Source organism: Taudactylus pleione, unplaced genomic scaffold (assembly GCF_031769625.1).
Source record: "Taudactylus pleione unplaced genomic scaffold, aTauple2 ptg001684l, whole genome shotgun sequence".
Classification (NCBI taxonomy): Eukaryota; Metazoa; Chordata; class Amphibia; order Anura; family Myobatrachidae; genus Taudactylus; species Taudactylus pleione.
Genome location: NW_028286081.1, coordinates 66,006 through 84,766, shown reverse-complemented (window position 1 = coordinate 84,766; position 18,761 = coordinate 66,006). Strand labels below are relative to the sequence as shown.

At 43.9% G+C, this 18,761-nt stretch overlaps 1 protein-coding gene across 1 annotated transcript in view; it reads right to left on the bottom strand.

Annotated features, from left to right (window-relative positions):
- LOC148439583 (endothelial PAS domain-containing protein 1-like) overlaps window positions 1-16,461 on the bottom strand; it is a gene marked incomplete at its 5' end in the record, with an annotated part of 61,590 nt that extends 45,129 nt beyond the window's left edge. Inside the window, one exon of the mRNA XM_088464551.1 lies at window positions 16,271-16,461. Within this exon, the coding sequence (XP_088320677.1) occupies window positions 16,271-16,461 (191 nt within the window). The remainder of the gene's footprint in view (window positions 1-16,270) is intronic.
- Between the last annotated feature and the right edge of the window lie 2,300 nt (window positions 16,462-18,761).

Genomic DNA, 18,761 nt, shown 5'->3' with positions numbered 1-18,761 from the left:
ACACATACATACATTCACACAGAAAAACACATATATACACCACACATGCATGTGTCACACATACTGTACATTAGACACATACATACATACATTTCACACACACACTTGCGCCACTGCATGTTGTGGATGGGAGGGGACCTGGCAGGAAGGCACCATGTTATTAAGCTCCCCCCCCGGCGGCCTTGGCCGCGATTCGCGGGTCAATCGGAAAGGGGCGGAGCCAAGTGACACAATTGTAATGTAAATGCATCATGCTGGCTCCACCTCTAGCCAATTGTCCCGCATTTTGCCGCGAGGTGGCGGGGCTTGATAACGGTGCCTGCTCTTGTGCAGCTGCTGCTGCTGTTGTGTGGGGGCCCTTTAGGTGTGAGGGCCCCGGGACGACCGTCCCTGTCGCCCCCCCTATAGTCCGGCCCTGGTTACTAACACCCAAAATGTGAGGTTTGGATTTGTCTCAGTTGACCGAAGTTTTAGCAAAGTCTGTTACAGAGTTTTCATATTGCTGCCGGAGAAATGTTTATCTGACCTACCTATTGTATGATGGAATTGCAAACACTAAGATGCGATATTAGCTGACACTGGGCCTGGTTCAGCAAGGGACACGGTTGCAGATACGCACACAATTGGCCGATTGCTGCGTTCTGCAAATGCATCACAGTGCACGTGTGCGAACTAGCCACTGCGATCGGGACCGCGATCGCAGAGGTTACGCATACCCATGGCACAGTGATTGACAGGAAGTGCCATTTGGGGTGGTGACGGGGAGGGGGTGGTCGGCCGAGCGCAGGCGTGCCAGTGCGTTTCATCGGCGTTGCAGGGGCGTGCATATTTTATCCACTGCGATACCATATGCAGTCTGAAGCCTCATAGCGTGCACTGAAGTACGCAATTCCTGAGTAAGGTCAGGGCTTGTGCAAGTGTGTGTATGGGTCCGATGGTACTCGACTGTACCGATGGTTTCGCTATTCTGCTAAGCCTTACGGATGTGCGTATGATAAAGTGGGCGTCCTTATGTGGTGCTGAGATTGCATTACAATCGCAATGGTTTGGCTTGCTATCGCAGTTGAACTGTGTGCGTACGCAGGATTGCGGTCCGTAGTGAATTAGGCCCACAATTGGAATGACAAAAGCTGACCTTGTTCTATTTGGTTCCTGTAGAGGGCGCTCCAGACTGATATCAAAGTTCTATTTTATTTGGTGTCTGACATGAACAGTGGTTCTAATATGCGCTGACCTACATTCTCAGATGTTTTGATGGTGACTACAAACATCTATTGTATGGCAGTGGTCATGTGTCCTTGTGTGTATAATTATTTTTGAACAACCATAAATAATTTATCCACAGTAATCACTAATTGTCTTTATTATCCACTTCACATATACACACAAAGATCTTTCTACACAGTACAGATAAAGCACTGTGTTTCTACAAAGCACTGAATGTTTTTATTTAGACTAGGACTGGTATCAATATCCCTGACAGCCAGGTGGCACTGTACCCCTCTACCCCTTGGTGGCTGCTTTACTATCCTTAGTATGGACAACCCTAAATGGGAACATACAGTATAAATACACTGGGAGAAAGAGAGAGAGAGAGAACCTCCAAATGATCAAGTATTTAACAAGCAGCACAGGCCTACTGGTCATAGCTTCTCACCAAGTGATACATAAAATAGGTATGTAAAGTAGTGGTGGGCGGTGCCTGACATAATTTGCATCATCAAGTAGAAGGGGCAAAGCTGTCATCCACTGGAGTCTTGTACAATATGTTGTTTATAAGGAACATATATTAACTATTTCTGGTTTAAAATAGAATGCATGCACTTTTTAAATCCTCTAAAATACTGCAGATAACTTAGAAAGGATGTTTTTTTATAGGTAATTTAAGCCGTGTATATGATTGGAAATCTGTAGCCACAAAATGTATTGTCCATTTTTATTGCATAGATCAGTGGTTTCCGAACTCTTCAAATCACTGCACCTTAGAGTATCAGCATTTTTCCCACGGCATCCCTGGGCCAAAAGTTTCTTATTGAGAAATTCAGCAAAAATTAACTGAAGTAAATTGTGCTTGTTCGTCGCCCTTATGTCGTGTATCCACTAGGTCAGTGGTTCTCAAACTCGGTCCTCAGGACACCACACAGGTCACGTTTTCCAGGTCACCCAGCAGGGGCACAGGTGTATTCATTACTCACTTACACATTTTAAAAGATCCACAGGTGGAGCTAATTATTTCACTGATTCTGTGTGGAGACATGGAAATCATGCACTGTTTGGGGTCCTGAGGACCGAGTTTGAGAACCTGTGCACTAGGTGATTAAACAGGCCGATCGAACGATATCGTTATTGTTTAATCGCTTGCTTATCGTCTGCAAATCGGCCATGTAAATGTCAAAAACGACTAGCGATGTGCGTGCCCGCTGGTCATTTTAGACATCTATCATCGTCCGTACATGCTGGTCAACCTGATGATCACATCAGGTTCAGCATGTACGGGGATGATTGATGTGCCTACACTGAACAACTGAACTGAGTTCAGTGTAGGCACATCACAGACTGTGAAATGACAGCACGATTACAATGTCGTAATCGTGCTCTCGTTTCACAGTCGGGAAGTGGATATGCACACTTAGGTTCAGTAATGTGGTGGTGGACAGGGCTGCGCTTCTTTTTGTCCAGAAATTATTTTGATTGGCAGCCATTAGCACTGGTTTTGCCTATCATACTGACTTAAAATAATTTTATTTGGTACTGGACCACCAACCTAAGGAACCCCTGCAAGTGCCATGAAGCACCCCAGAGTGCCACAGCACCCAGTTTGGAATCCACTTGCATAGATGAACCCAATGGCTGCACCATGCACTGTGACCTGTGTTACAGATGTATCCACATATATCTATCCTCCGTGCACTACAAGTTGCATTACACATAACACTGTGTGACATCGGTAGTGCCAAGCATCTTTTTGTGCGACTTGTTCCCTTCAAATGTGTCTTATTTTCACAGTGATGTTAATAGGATGCACAAGTAGTATCTGCTGATTAGAATGATATGCGGCATGCCTATATTATGTGTGCGACTGTGGGTGTATCTGCGTGCGAAACGCTACGTTACACTGTCACAGATGCTGACACTGTAACGTAGCATTTCGCATGCAGATACACCCACAGTCGCACACAGAATATAGGCATGCCGCATATCATTCTAATCAGCAGAAGCTACTTGTGTGTCCTTTTTGCATCACTGTGTGAATAAGACGCATTTGAAGGGAAAAAGTCACACGAAAAGACGCTCAGTGCTACTGAGCCACACCTCGGCATAGCGCGAGTAGTAGGACTGTTTAACGCACAAGGAGCCTAGATGTATGTGGACACATCTTACATGAGTTGGACCCAAGTTATCAGCCATATTAAAGCACTTTCTCAGAAATGGATTTTTGTTTCTAATACAGCAGTAAGTAATATTAGTGTGCCTTTACATTACAGTTCTGCATTTTCAGCATTTTCCAGAAAAGTCATGTTGTTTACAAAGATTCTTCTTGTAAATTGCTGTGATGCAGTATGAGGAACAGTGATTGCATAATCTTCAATTGTACTCTTTAGTTATTGTCAGTTTAGAACGTAGACCAGTGGTTCCCAATCTGGGTGCTGTGGCACAGGGCCAGCTCTAGGGGTGTTCGACCAGTGCGGTCGCACAAGGGCGCCACCCCTAGAGGGCGGCACCCTTCCCCAGTATCCCGATTTCAGTGGAACAGTATTGTCCCGCTGCTCCATCCGCGGGCCGAAGTGGCCCGCGGGTGGTCTAATTGGGAGGTTGGGGACCCCCACCGCCGCAGCTGTGCGGCGGTGCTGGACCCCCGGAGTGTGAATGGCATCCATTCACTGACGGAAGAGGGCTGGGGAAGCCCAGCCAGTGACGGATTGCTGGGCTTTACCTCCAGCCTGACGTTATTTGGAGGAGTGCCATGCAGGCACGCCTCCAAATAACATCACATAGGGGGTGTGTGGCCTATGGTAATTAGGCCACGCTCCCAAATTCGGGCGCGCACGGATGAGAGGGCGCCATATGATGGGCCGGCACAGGGTGCTCTGACCCCTGGAGCCGGCCCTGCTGTGGTGGTCCAGGACCAAATCAAATTATTTATGGTCAATACGATAGGAAAAACCAGTGCTAGTGGCTTCCAATCAGGCTTGCACATCCTTGTCCATATAGAAAATATGTGGACAAGGAAGTGCAACCCTGTCCTCCACCACATAACTGACCCTACGGATAAACAGAATTTACTTAAGTACATATTTTTGCTGAATTTCTCAATAAGAGACTTTGGCCTAGGGTGCCATGAAAAAATGCTGACACGAGGGTGCTGAGATTCAAGAAAGTTTGGCAACCACTAACATAGAATGTCTTGCTTAGATATTATGACATATTTAGGGGCATATTCAGTTTAGCGAGGTAAAAAACCTCACACCCAATTCAAAAAAAGAAAGTGGTCGCAGGGTTTTCAGCTCTGAAAACCTTGCGACGCGTGAAACAAAATAAAAAGATACTTACGTGTCCGGTGGTCTCTGCGGCTCCCGGTGTCCTCCCCTCCTTCTAGTCACTGGGGAGGGGACCGCTGAAAGTCCCGAGGGCTGCTAGAAGCCACCAGGGGTGCTGGGAGGCGCAAGGGCTGCTGGGAGATGTCATTCTTCCAACACCCAGTATGGGGGGCCGGTCACATACAATGGGGGTCACTCACTCATACACACTGACATACTCACCGCTGCTGCAGAAGACCAGGTCCCAGCACTGCAGGAAACAGACAGCGCTGCAGAAGGTGAGAAATTAAGCACTAATTAAGCTAATTGGAAACTTGCTTAATTGGTCCTCAGGGGGGGCCAAGCCACCGGGGTGCCAGAGCAAGTCCCACTGATTTTTCATAAAATTAAAGACTAGGAAAAATCAGACTTGCTCTGGAGATGCGTAAAACAAGCCTCCCGGCGCTCAATATCTATAAAACACACTGCACCTAATTGAATAGTAAAAATCCTGCACCTGCAGTAAAAACCCTGCAGGTACGGGATTTTTTCTATCCTCACCCTCACACCTAATTGAATATGCCCCTTAGTCTTTGACAATGACCCTCTGTTCCTTATGTATTACATTATAATTTCTATTGTGCCCTTATTCACAGGTAAAATATAGCTCTGTGGCACTCTCTCAGAATAGGTGACTGTAAACCATCGGACACAGTTATAGACAACCAATGAAGACACTCTTCATTCAATACACTGTATATGTTATTTTTCCAAATAATATTTACTGCTATTATGTTTGCTTTGTTATCAGAAAGTCCATCTACTGGGCCATACTGAAGAAAAATGGTGCTGCATCCAAAGATATGCTTTACAATCTATGGGTCTGATTCTGAGTTGCACGCAATAGTCATACTTGCCTACAGGAGAAGCCAGAGAGAAGATGCAGCTGGCTACTTCGGGGGACGGGTCTGGGCTATCACGTCATTAGGCCCTGATCTCATCGTGGCAAGATGCCCGCAATACACGGGTCCTTAGGGAGGGGGTGGGACTAAAATGATGCGGTCGCATTAATTGAAGTCCCGCCACCTCCCTATGAACGTCAATTCCTAGTGGTATTATCTCCCCATCCTGCCCACTCCACTAGAAAATTGGCGGAATGCGGAAGGCCCGGCCACTCTTCTGGGGTTGTGGGGGACTGCTCGAAAAATTGTGAGCCCCCCACCCAACTTCCGGGAGAGTAGGCAAGTGAAGTCACACAGGGTATGCATTCTATGGTGTGTACACACAGGGTTGCAGCTACGATAGGGACACACGGCTGCTTACATTGGAGGCCATTTTCTGGTGGAGAATACAGGAAATACACGTTTTAAGTTATCTGATATAAACGTCTAGGGGCTGATTAAATTTTTTTGCCATATATGCGTCTGCGACTCTGCAAGACACTACAATCGGACGCAGCATCTAAACTTGCACCTGCCCCATGCTGCGTCTGATTGTAGCATCTTGCAGAAAGTCGCAGACGCATATATGGCAAAAAAATTTAAAGCGGTCGCAGAAGCCTGCGATTCTGAATCAGCCAATAGACATTTATATCAGATAACTTAAAACGTGTATTTCCTGTATTAGATTACATGATAGACTGGATTATAGAGACTGTTTCAGAAAAGCAACCTACAAGTCACAATAATTTAAAAAGATAACAAAAAATAAATAATAATTAGCTTACTTTAATTAGAGTTCAAAGCAAGAATACTCGTGTACAGGATAGATTGTTGTCAATTACTGTTGTGGGTTACATTAGCCATAGCTTGGAATATTGTTCATCAGCGCACCCTAAGATACTTGAAAATATTGAAATTAAGAAGCTTATCAAAGAGAGAAAAGCAATTGTTTATAAAACACAGTCCTAAATTTAACCCCTGTAACAAACGTCACACGTGTAATCCACAGGCATTGTGCTTGAGGATTACACGTTACATTTGTTACACATTTAATCTTATGATTGCGTTAAACTATTGATCTTTCTCTTAAGTTTGATAAGATATGAAATTTAAAGCTTCTTTTTTTTCATATCACAGTTAGCATTACTGCACCGAGGTCATGGCCTATCTATGTTAAGTTTCTAGGGGAGATGTATCAAACCTTGGAGATAAAGTGGAGAGAGAGATAAAGAACCAACCAATCAGCTCCTAAATGTTATTTTTCAAACACTGGGCCTGATTCAGACCCGCTCGCTAGATGCAATCGCTCGCATCCAGCGTATGCAAATTTGTCAAAGTGACGGCATGGGAAGTGATCGCTCGCCAAGGCATAAGCACACCCACTTTGGCTGTGCGACTGATCGCTCTGTGTATGCAGACACCCATAAGCGTATGTTGAGACGCCCACTTGCGCACGTCATCTCCAGGAAGTGTATTAAAACATTGGTACATCGAGCACCATCGGTAGCGATCTCAGCGCTTGTGGTTGCCTTACCCTGCCGCAAGCACTGCGAGGACTTCAGTGTAAAAAACAGGCATGTGACGTGCACTATGACGCTGCCTGTTAATTATGCACGCCTTAAATACAGCGTTGAAACACCCAGGCACGCCTGTGTTCGCACTTCCACACCCCCGTTATTAGGGTCCTGCCCCTGTTACCACCCACAAACGGCCTCTCCTGTCACTCATTTCACTGGGCTGGTTTTGCTGGGCGAGCGAGCGGCCTGTGATCGCACAGAGTAGTAAGCGCACGCGCAGAACGAAGCATGCGCATGCATGTTCGCAAACCATCGGGCTGCTTGCAAGCGCACAGCGCTAGCGAGCGGGTCTGAATCAGGCCCACAGTCTGTATGATTACAGTTATAAGCTGATTGGTTGGTACTTTATCTCTCTCCAATGTTCAATACATCTCTGTTCTCCTGGGTCTGTGTGAGCTTCCTGGTCGACAGTCTGAAGGTCAAAACCAGAAGGTTGACAGGTTCTGAATGTCGACAGTCAGTAGGATGACATGGTCATTGGGTTGACCAAGCATATGTAGACATGTATTTAGGTCGACATGGTCAAATGGTTGACACATTCAAAAGGTCGATATTTATCATTTCTATTTATTCATGTTCTACAGCCCCAGTCGTCCCTGCAAAAGAGCCATACGGCGTGTCCTTAGTACATGCCTGGCGTCCAGATTCCTGCTCCCTTCCCCTCCTCTTTAACATCAAGAAACACCTATCTTTAATAACATCTCAGCAGGTTGATACAAGATAAAACAAACACATTTGTTAACAAATCAGGAAGTAGCTGGGGGGCAATTTAATTCACTTTACTACATTTTATTCTGAATCTCTTAATAACACTTTTAAACTTAGGGGCGGTACCATGAAAACAATGCTGTTACTCTAGGGTGCCATGATTGGGAACCACTGCATTATGGTATTAAATAAACTTCATATTATATCAAGCAAGCAGAGTAAAAATGGAATCCTTATAATTTTGGAAACTGTTTCTCATTTCTGGATAGTGAGTGTCATAAGCGTTACAAATACCCATTTCACACCTAAATCCTGGGTCTGATCCTGGATATTGAACACTGGGCCTGATTCAGACTCGGTCAAAAGGCTGCGTTCACACGCAGCCATCCGCAAAGTATGCAAATACCGCGATCGCTAGCAAGACATTAGCAAGCCCACTATGTTTTGCCGTGCGATCGCGGTATGAAATTAGATGCCCACCAGCCTGACACAAGACGCCCACTTTCCCTTAGTAACATACGTCATCTCCAGGAAGTGTATTAAACAATCGGTAACATCAAGTAACATCTGACCCATACGCACCACTTGTGGTTGACCATACCCTACCGCAAGCACTGCGAGTGCTAATGTGTTTAATTTAGCCATGTGACGTGTTACCATCGACAACTCCATGTCACCACCCACAAACGGCACGTCCTATCACTCATGCTTCCGGAGCGGCAGCGCTCTGGCCGCGATCGCTTCCCGATCGCAGTGACTGGTTTGCGCACGCGCACTGCGTCTTGTACGCATGCGCAGGTTGCAAACATCGACAGGCTGTGTGCGAATGCAGCCTCGCGACCGGGTCTGAATCAGGCCCTCTGTTTCAACATGTGCTACAGCTCTTCATACCCCTTTCACTCTGAACCTTGGACCCAAGTTATTCCCGGTTTGTCGCCTTGCACACTGTACCCAGCCCTGTGTCAGCCCTGCAAAGCAGTGTCATTAGAAGTGGACGTATTTATACAGGCTCACAAAGATGAGTCATGAAAAGTTCCTGATCCGCCAATCAGTTCCTTTTACCGTAACTTGGATTACACCTTTCAGACTGCAGCATATCCGGGTCGGTCCTGGGAATAACCCTGGTCGTAACCAGGGTCGAGGACCTGGGGCACAGAACCCAGGTTGACACTAACACCAAGCCAGGACTTGGGTTACCCCGGCAATAACCCAGGTCAGAAAGAGGTATTACATCATTTTTTTTTATGTTGCACATGTTACAGATGTTCAGTATATATAAATCCTACCTACAGATGTGTCCTCATACATCTAGCCTCAATACGCCACACAGCGTGACTAGCTGTGGGGCTCAGATCAAGGCTTGGAGAGCAACTTGAGACCCTGGGTCACATGTTGCCCATGACTGATTTAAATAAAACACAAAATAATTACAGTACAGAATTGTCCTTACATATCTTTGCTGCAGTCGCTCTAAAAGCGACTTAAAATTATGTAATACCTCTTTTACACTGTCATCCTTAGGTTCAGTTATGTGCTGGTGGAAAGGTTTGCGCTTTTGTTTGTCCACATGTTTACATTACATTGACCATAAATAATTAGATTTGGTGCTGGACCACCAACCTGAGGCACCCTTGCAAGTGTCCTGAGGCACCCCAGGGTGCCACGGCACACAGTTTAGGAACCTCTGCCATAATGAAATTATGTGCTGTAAACCACATCAACCAATCAGGTGCCGGTTTTCGTTAGCCTGACTGCTCTGGACTAAGCGCCCTTGGTAATTATTGTCTGAACACCAGACAATGACACCCACAATTACACAAAACATCACAATTTACAGAGAATGAGGGGTCCTAATGCCCAGATCTCTAAAAACCTACTGTATAGAATCCTACTCTTTGCTATTTTTGGTGGATTATTGCTGAAGCATGAAACATATGTGTTTTAACTCACTATTAAAAAAACAACAACACTTTTTCTGCCATTTTGCGTGGATTTTATATGGTGTATGAGACGGTATAAACAAATTTAAAGAGGTCAATTCAATCACAGGGCGCAATGCCAGCGTATCCTTGCCATAAACTGTACCCCTGGAATCGGCGGAAACATGCAGATCTTTCTGCTCACAACTATGGGGTGGAACAAAATCTGTGATGTAGATGCAATGCAGAATCGCATTCCGTGACGCAATCCACACCTGAATCAACCCCAGAGGCCCCCCACCCCCAATAAAACAAAACAAAAACTAGGTTTTTTTGGTGGCGTGGTACCGCATAATAAGAATAGTGATATTGATGTTGGACTGTGACCATTGCAAAAATAGTCTCAGGGGTGAGAGAAGCCTAAACAGCGAAGGTGTTAAATAAGCACCTAACAAGAAGTCTGTTTAAAAGGCTGCCCCTGGACTGAGTATAACATTTTCTGAGGCCTTTTTAGCAGCTTTAATTCTGTCCTATTGGATTAAACCAGAGAACAATATTCATAACACACATCTGGCTCACTACACCAAAAGCTGGATAGCATTATCCTGAAATATGAGGAAGAGTAGCCAGAACAATGCTGGAACCATAAATTGGCATTAGACTTTAGGAGAAACTGGAAGTATTTGCTAACATAGGTGCAAAAGTGCAGAAATGTAACTTATACCAGATCGCAGCACAGATAATCACTTTAAACCAGCTATGGGCTCCTGCCATGTCGCAATTACTTTAGTAAATTGCCTCATTGTTATATTTTTGATTGCATTTTGTTACAACATAACTGTCTTTTACATAGAAATAACTTCCACATAGGCTATATATAACACTTAAGGGCCCCATACATCAGACAGCTGTTTCCCTGACTCCCTGATCTGACTGGCGGCCTTCGATGATCTGCCATCTGTTAGGGAATCAGGGAAATGCTTCATGTTAAAAATCCCTGATTCGTCTATCTCGATAATATTTTGTTTGGGATCGGCAAATCAGGGAAATCTATCATATTGGATTTCCTCAATGCCCCAACCCCGGCATCTGAGGATCTGGAAATTTCGTCAATGCGTCGCTGAGGTATGGGGGGCATTAGTCATCCACTGCCGACTGTTTTTAAGAAATGATCAGAAGAGATCTAATCAATTTTAGTCACATCCAACCATTTGGGGCAATATTCATTGAGAGGTTGGGCTGGGTGCTGTGGTATCCTGGGGTGTCGCAGGCACTTGTAGAGGTGCCACGGGTTGGTGGTCCACAACAGAATGAAATTATGGTTAATGTGATAGCCAAAACTAGTGCTGATTGCTGGCAAGCATAAATTATGTGGACAAACAGAAGTGCAACCACATAATTGAACCTAAAGACGGCAGGGAAGCACAATTTACTTTTGAATAACTAACTTTTGGCCTAGGGATGCCGTGAAAAATATGCTGATACTTTATGATGTCGTGATTCAAGAAAGTTTGGACCAACTGCATTATTGTTTTCGTAATCGCACTGCGCATGCGTCAAAGTCCTTTACCATAGTCGATCGCAGCAAGTATTCATTCGCAATGTGATTGACGTCAGGGAGCATTGCGGATGGTAATGAGCAGTGTCGGGTAAAAATAAAGGCGTGTTGTGACCGTTGGGGGCGTGTCACATCCTGCTTCTGCGATCACGTACACAGTAAACATACATACGACGTCTCAGCTCCCACGGCCATTCTGCGCGTCTTTGGGCCTGATTTAGTAGCATTCGCAGCTACGATTTCGCACGGAATGCAGCTGGGAAAACATGCTAATGCTTGCCAAAGCTCAGCCAGCATAAAGACGCCTACTGCTGCCTTCTCACATCTGTCCAACCTCGCTCTTCTGCGTAAACATCGGTACCATCGACGCACATCGGCCAGTCATGCCGCATTTACAACAGGTCTGACCAGTCACAGATACTGCAAGTCTCCTCGCACGCAGAGCGCTCTCATGCTGCGTATGCAATAGCAGTGGCTAATTTATGCACGCCCATGAAACGCCTGCATTTTTTCTGACCACCCCCAAAACGCTGACAGCCTGTAAATCACTTTGTGAAGGATTTCCTTGTGCGTCCGTAATCGCAATGCAAACGCTGCGCAGGCGCAGTGTGGCTTGTACACATGAGCAATGGCAGACAATCGCTCGACTGCGTCCGTAATCGTTATTGCGTATGCTACTGAATCAGGCCCTTTCTATGCAGATACTTGGATTCGCAAAGACGACAGTCAATACATCTCCGGATGGCTGCAACATTAGCAGCTGCGGTGACATTAGCGTACATCTCTGACTCCTGAAATCCTCATCTTCTTATCTCCCAAGATGCTAATTCATTAATAATGATGATTTGTAATGAACTGGAAGAATTGATGTTTGGTTTAGTGGTGTAAACGGTATCTTTAAAGTGAACTTGTCACTTGTCTATGTACTGTGCTGAAAACATGTAACATGACCCTGCTCACAAAATAGCTGCCTCCACTGTGTGCAAACAAAGACTACATTTGTTATCTCGCTAACATCCCATAACCAATCCTATAACACTAATTACTGTATGACCTCCTATTCATCAAAACAAACTGAGATACTAATCACTCCTGGGGAAAAACTCATTTAGGAAATGTTCAGTATGTTCCGTCAGAGCAGTACTGCCCATCTAACTACCCAAAAATACCAGCGATAATACTTCAACTACCAATAATCTGCCCCATCACCAGGCAGCACATGTGCACGGACTGCCAGGGCATGGAAACCGCTCGCTCAGCTCCCTCTGCTTAACACCCAAATGTTTTGTTGTCTTTGATTTGAACCATACTTTGGTCTTATCTGACAGCAAGTCTCTGGGAAGCATCAGAGATAAATAGCTACCGGCTATCTGCGATCTAAATAGTGGCTTATAATTTGAATCCATTATATTTACTAAACAAACTTAATTAATCTTTTACAAAACCACGACTTGGAAAAGTCTGGGGCAGCTGCTGAGCCACAAAGACAATACTTTGAGAAAACAGTCATTTTACAGGGTTCACATAAAAAGTGACTGATCACAAGTCTAGTATAGTTTAAAGTAAGTAAGTCTAGTATAGTCAGCAAGTCTAGTATAGTTTCTTGTTTCCTATTATTTTATAGAATTGAAACAAAGTGAGAGATTTATTATGAGAAAAATGTACCTTAATTCCATTAACACACAGAGGGATGATCTACAGCCTCAGTTTATCTCTGCATCCCTATAGTACTGTATACAATGTAAACTCCCTCCGACAGAGCCATCTTTCATCTTGTTCTCTCATTAGCACCTGTACTCCTTGTCATTTGTCTCCAAATCTTGTTCAGTGACTGAATGCTTGCCTTTATGTACAGTCTCATCAACTGCTTCCCTAATATATACTATTAAAATAAATCCCACTAAACTCATGCTTTGGCCCCCATTTACTAAAGAGTTTTATCACCAAAATGAGTGATAAATGTCACTGCATATGATAAATGGTGCTCCAGCCAATCAGCTCCCAACTGTCATTTTTCTAACAGTTGACAGTTGAAAGCCGATTGGCTGGAGCACCATTTATCATACACAGTGACATTTATCACTCGTTATGGTGATAAAACTCGTTAGTAAATGAGGCCCTTTATGCCTAATAGTTTGTATCCGGCGGCAACCCTTACTGTTACAAACCTGTCCTTGCGTTCCCATTGTCTCTAGTGCTGCTGTTGTTCTTGCTTCTCGAGTGGGGTGTGGTACATTTTGTGGACATTCATCACGTCAACACGAGAATGTTGACATGCTCAGCATGTTGACATTGACCACATCAACACTCATTGACCATATAATATATGATTAGAAAAAACTTCGGGGGCAATAGCAAGTGAAAAAAACCTGTATTTATTGTAACAAGATGGCACTAACAGGACTCTTAGTACTAGTTACAGAAATGACACAAGGGGCCAAATGTAATAGGGTGAGAGTTTAGAAAATGTGAGAGTTTAGCAGTACAACAGTAAAACTCTCACACTAATACATTGATCGAGTTGTATTTTCAATACAGGAAATACCTGGATGATAGTTTAAATCTTGAGAGTTTTTTTTTTCAAGTCTGAAAAACATGCGAGTTTGCCTGATCTGTGACTATAATACATTGGTTGAGTTTACAAATGTGACAGTTTTCTCTCACATTTCCTAGATGCAGTTTTAGCCAGAGAGACAAGTTAGGAGCGATTTCTAAACCTCCGCCAAGAAACCTCCACTCTGTGGGGCAGAATTTATTATGTGCGGAATGGGTGCCGGTGGCTTCCTCAGGATAAATGTAGAAGGCAGATTCTGATCGCAGCCTATGTAACTGCCAGATAAATGCCCGACAGCAACATGCGGTGAACCGACCCCATTATCTTTGGGATAATGCTTAACTTAATAAACAAGTCTTGAAAAAATGTGCATTTATTGTGTAATAACCTAGCTCTCGTCACAAATATTTCACAAATACTTGAGATGGTGAAATACTTGGCAGGGTTATCAGACCTTTATTTTATTTGTTCCTGTAACAAAGTGTTTATGACAACAATGGTCATTTGTTATTTTTTTTCAGTCAGATTATTTTTAGTTAGTGCGCTGAGTTATGTTATACTGTAGAAGAAAAAAATCCAAAAGAACACAATTAAAAAAGATAACGCAACTGATATGTGTGTATTACATGTATAGGTACATGCTTCCTGCTCTGCTGACTGATGCTGCCTGCTGCATTCTGCTGTGTCTTGTTAAAGACCCCTGCGAGGGTTGAAATGTCTACTTATTTGATTCGTTGATGGATTTAAAGTTGATCTATTAAATATTCATTTTAATTGGATTTGGTGAGTGTCCTAGTGCCTGCATTGTCTATCTAGCCACTGACTCGCCTCTATGGTAAAGCTGGGTACACACCAGAAAGATAAATCTGCAGATGATGGTTGTTCATACACACTGAACAACCATCCGGCCACGGGTCCCGCTGGCCGGGGATCACATCGCGGCCTCTGCAGCGAGTGTACGGATGGGCGGTTGACCAGCCCGTACACACAGCACGATGGGCAGATATATCTGCAGACATATCTGCTATTTGCTCTGCAGCAGAGCCGAAGCAATAGGTCTGTGACATATCGCTGGTACACTCTGGCCGACGCACACACAATATATTGGTTGATTAATTGAACGCCCAATGGATCTGCCAATGTGTACCCAGCATAACAAAGTTTCCACCTCACAAACAAAACAGAAGTTTAGCAAAGCACTTACATCAATCAAAACCAGTGCCTGCAGTGATCGCGCTGAGTGAAAACATGTGTTGGTCCCAGGGAACCCTCACTTTAAAATATTGGGGTCTTACTACGCTGTCTCTGGGGCCCATAATATACTATGGGGGGTGAGGGCAGGCAGCAGTTGGAACAATCTGGTAGGCAGGTAGCAGTTGTGGCAGAGGGGGTAAAGGGCAAGCAGCAGTTGGGGTAGAGCTGGGGGTAAAAGCAGGGAGAAGTTGGGGTAGAGCAGGGGCTAGAGGGGAGTAAGGGCAGGCAGTACTGGGGGTAGGGAAGGGGCAAGGCTAGACAGTAGTTGGCACAGTACTGGGGGGCAAGGAGGGGGTTAAGGGCTTTCACTGGCATTGGACATAAGGGTCCAACCACACACTGGCAGAACCCTAGCACTGCACAAATGTGTTCCAGCAGACACTGGCACTACACAGTAGGGTCCCAGCACATACTGGCGCCACACAGAAGGACCCCACCACACACTGGCACCACACAAAAGGCTCCCAAAAATGGTATATAGATAGATAGATAGATAGATAGATAGATAGATAGATAGATAATTTGTTTTGTATTAATGGAGGCTAAATTGTTAGCTATTGATTGACTTAAGAATGTTTTAAAACAGTTTCCCAATGCTTGTTACATAAGACATAAACTGCATAGTTTAAGTGTAATATGCTCATTGAACATGCCTCAGATGCTCTCTTTTACCTAGAAATGTGAATAATGACTGTCAAGTTGCTCAACTCATTAGAAAAGTTATAATTTCATAGACAGCAATAGCGCCACCTAGCTTATGACCTTAACATGTTACAATGTCACAGACAGCAGTAACAACAATGCCACCAAACTTGTTATGATCAGAAAATATGTAAATGACTTTTAACAAAAAGCAAAACAGCACATTCAGGCTACACGAACACCTAGGGCTGGATTCAATTAGCAGGCTAATATGCTGTGGCCGGGGCTATTCAATTGTAGCTCGCTGCATTCCGCAGGCTGCACTTAACGAGGATTTCTGTACGAGCCTGAGGGAGGCACAAACAGAAATCTGCATTAAGTGTCGCACACGCATTAACACATAGCTCTGGGCACTTATCCCGGCAACTATGGATTAACACGCATTAGCCGTGAGGAAAAGGGTTTATAATTGAATAGCTCCTGGCGTAAAAGTCCGAGGCGACTAGCACTTTTCCTTGCACGGTAATTTTTGCGGTTAATTGAATCCAGCCCTTAGTGGTAATAAAAATCCATATGTTATTGCCATTTTATCATTCTTACCAGACGATAAGAGTTTTTGTGTGCGGAGGAAACTGATTGTCAATCGCATGATAGAGGCCTTATCCAAGTGGGAGCTGATGTTCTGCGGTAACGGCAGGTGATGCGCCAACTCGTAGAACACCTCCGTCTCCTTGCTCCTCCGACACCGGGCCGCATCTCGCGACTTCTCCTTCCTCCTCTCTGAACTGCTCCTGGAAAGGCAGATCCAAATGCAAATTAGAAATGCTACTGAATGGAAAATTGCAAATGCAGGTATTTCAGAGATATTCACATTTCCCAACACGCCATTTAGGTGCCAGGCCAGGGCACTGCGAGCTATATCGCAGAACCAGATCTGAGCATGTGCAGTGCAGCATCTGAGCATGTGCAGATCTCACACCATTGGAGATGTATATAAACCATCAGGTTCACGTATATCTCTGAATTAGCCCCACAGTCTCTGAATGTACTGGGATAAAGCATATTTAATTGTATCTTGTTTACGTTCCATTGACCTGCATGTCAGGATACTACACAGATTGGCTCCGATGAAAACACTAATTAAAGTGTTTGGGTGATGAAATCCTGTACTCAATAATTGTTGGAAAAACTCACTGCACAGACACATCCATTTCCAACAACACCCGCTGACTATGCGTATTGCGCCACCTGTTGTATTATATACACCAAGTGATGTGGCGACTTAGAGACCTTATGACAATAGTTGCGCTCAATCGCAAAAACACTGATTATCCTGCCAGATACACACACATTATAAATGACATATATTGTATTGACTGTATACCAGACATTTATTTATGGAGGGGAATTGTGCAATATCAATGTGACACTTGGCAAGCTGGCTGGGACTCTATAAAGCTCATGCAATAGAGACTACTGTATAGTTAATTGCTCTCTAATTTGCCTTTTGTACTGAATGAATCAATAAAATTCTGACATCTCATAATACTCTGCAAGAAACAGGTTTGACCATTGTTTGCAGAAAGGTGATCTAGGAGGGTTTTCTCCTTGCTGTCTACAAGGAGGAACACATTATAAATGTTGATGTAAATTGTTTCAAAGTTGTAAAGTAAAGACAATTAAAGTGGATCTAGCACCGAAAAGGTGGATGCAACCAATAGCAATCAGTGTGGATCCATGAGAATGGAAATAGTGACCTCACTAAGGCACAAGTGACACGTAGCATTGGATCCCGTCACCACTGTGTCTAGTTGATGGATGGGTGCACTTTAAATGATACATAGATCTATGTATAAACTTTGTGTAGAAAGATCTGGACTTCCCAAGGCATTTTGGCCCTGATTCATTACGGATCGCAACTGCTAATATGCACAAAATCGGTTGATTGTTGCGTACTGTGCTTGCATATGCATCGCAATGCGCGGACCAGCCACTTCGATCGGGACTGCAATCGCAGTGACTACGCAGACCCATCGCAGAGTGATTGACAGGAAGTGCCGTTTGTGGAAGGTGATAGGAGGGTGGTCTGCGAAACGCAGGTGTGCCAGTCTGTTGGAGCGCCGTTGCAGGGGCATGCATAAATTAGCCACTGCGATACCTTACGCAACCTGAGGTCTCATAGCGTGCGTAGAAGTTAGTAATTCCTGAATAAAGTCAGATCTTGTGCAAGTGTGCGTGAGGCCCCGATTGTACTCGACTGTACCGATGGTTTTGCAGACTTGCTAAACATTACGGATGTGTGTAAGGTAAGTGGGCGTCCTTATGTTATGCTACGGCGGCATAGCGATCGCAATGGATTAGCATACTATCCCAGTGAGACTGCGTGCGTAATCGCTATTGCATTCGCAGTTACCATCCGTAGTGAATCAGGCCCTTTGTCAGATGTCCAGAGACATTTGCCAAACTTAAATATAATTGAATATAAACTGAGCTAGAGTAGTCAAGGCTATAAGCACCCACACTAGCCCGGAAAGGTCAAACATATATTGCACTGTTTGATAAGTTAGACTGAAGTAAGTGGTAGAAACTTTACTTAGTCTCATTCCTCTAACAAGTTGTCATTTAATGTTTTACCAATAATACTTGGTGACTATTTAAAAGCAGCACCTATTACACCGTAGTTCTCAATGTGCTTTACAGATTATTGGATTTAGAAACTGGAGCCATTTATTTTGGCTAAGACTGCTCCAGATATTCCAACATATGAAATAATAATAATAATAATAATAATTTTATTTATATAGCGCTTTTCTCCTAAAGGACTCAAAGTGCTTTACAGTTACAGTACAAAATACAAACTAAGCTTATATTAAAATAAAATTAAATATTTTAACTCAGAATATATATAACAACTGTATCGATATTTCTTACCAGATATAGCATCAGAACACTATGACTTATATTACTAAAGGTAATTTAATGTTATAGAGTAAAATAAAACAAATTAATAGTTTTTCTTCTTTTTATGTATCAATCATCAATCAATATTTTGATTTAGTAACTACGGCGGATATTTATTGTGGGGTGACAA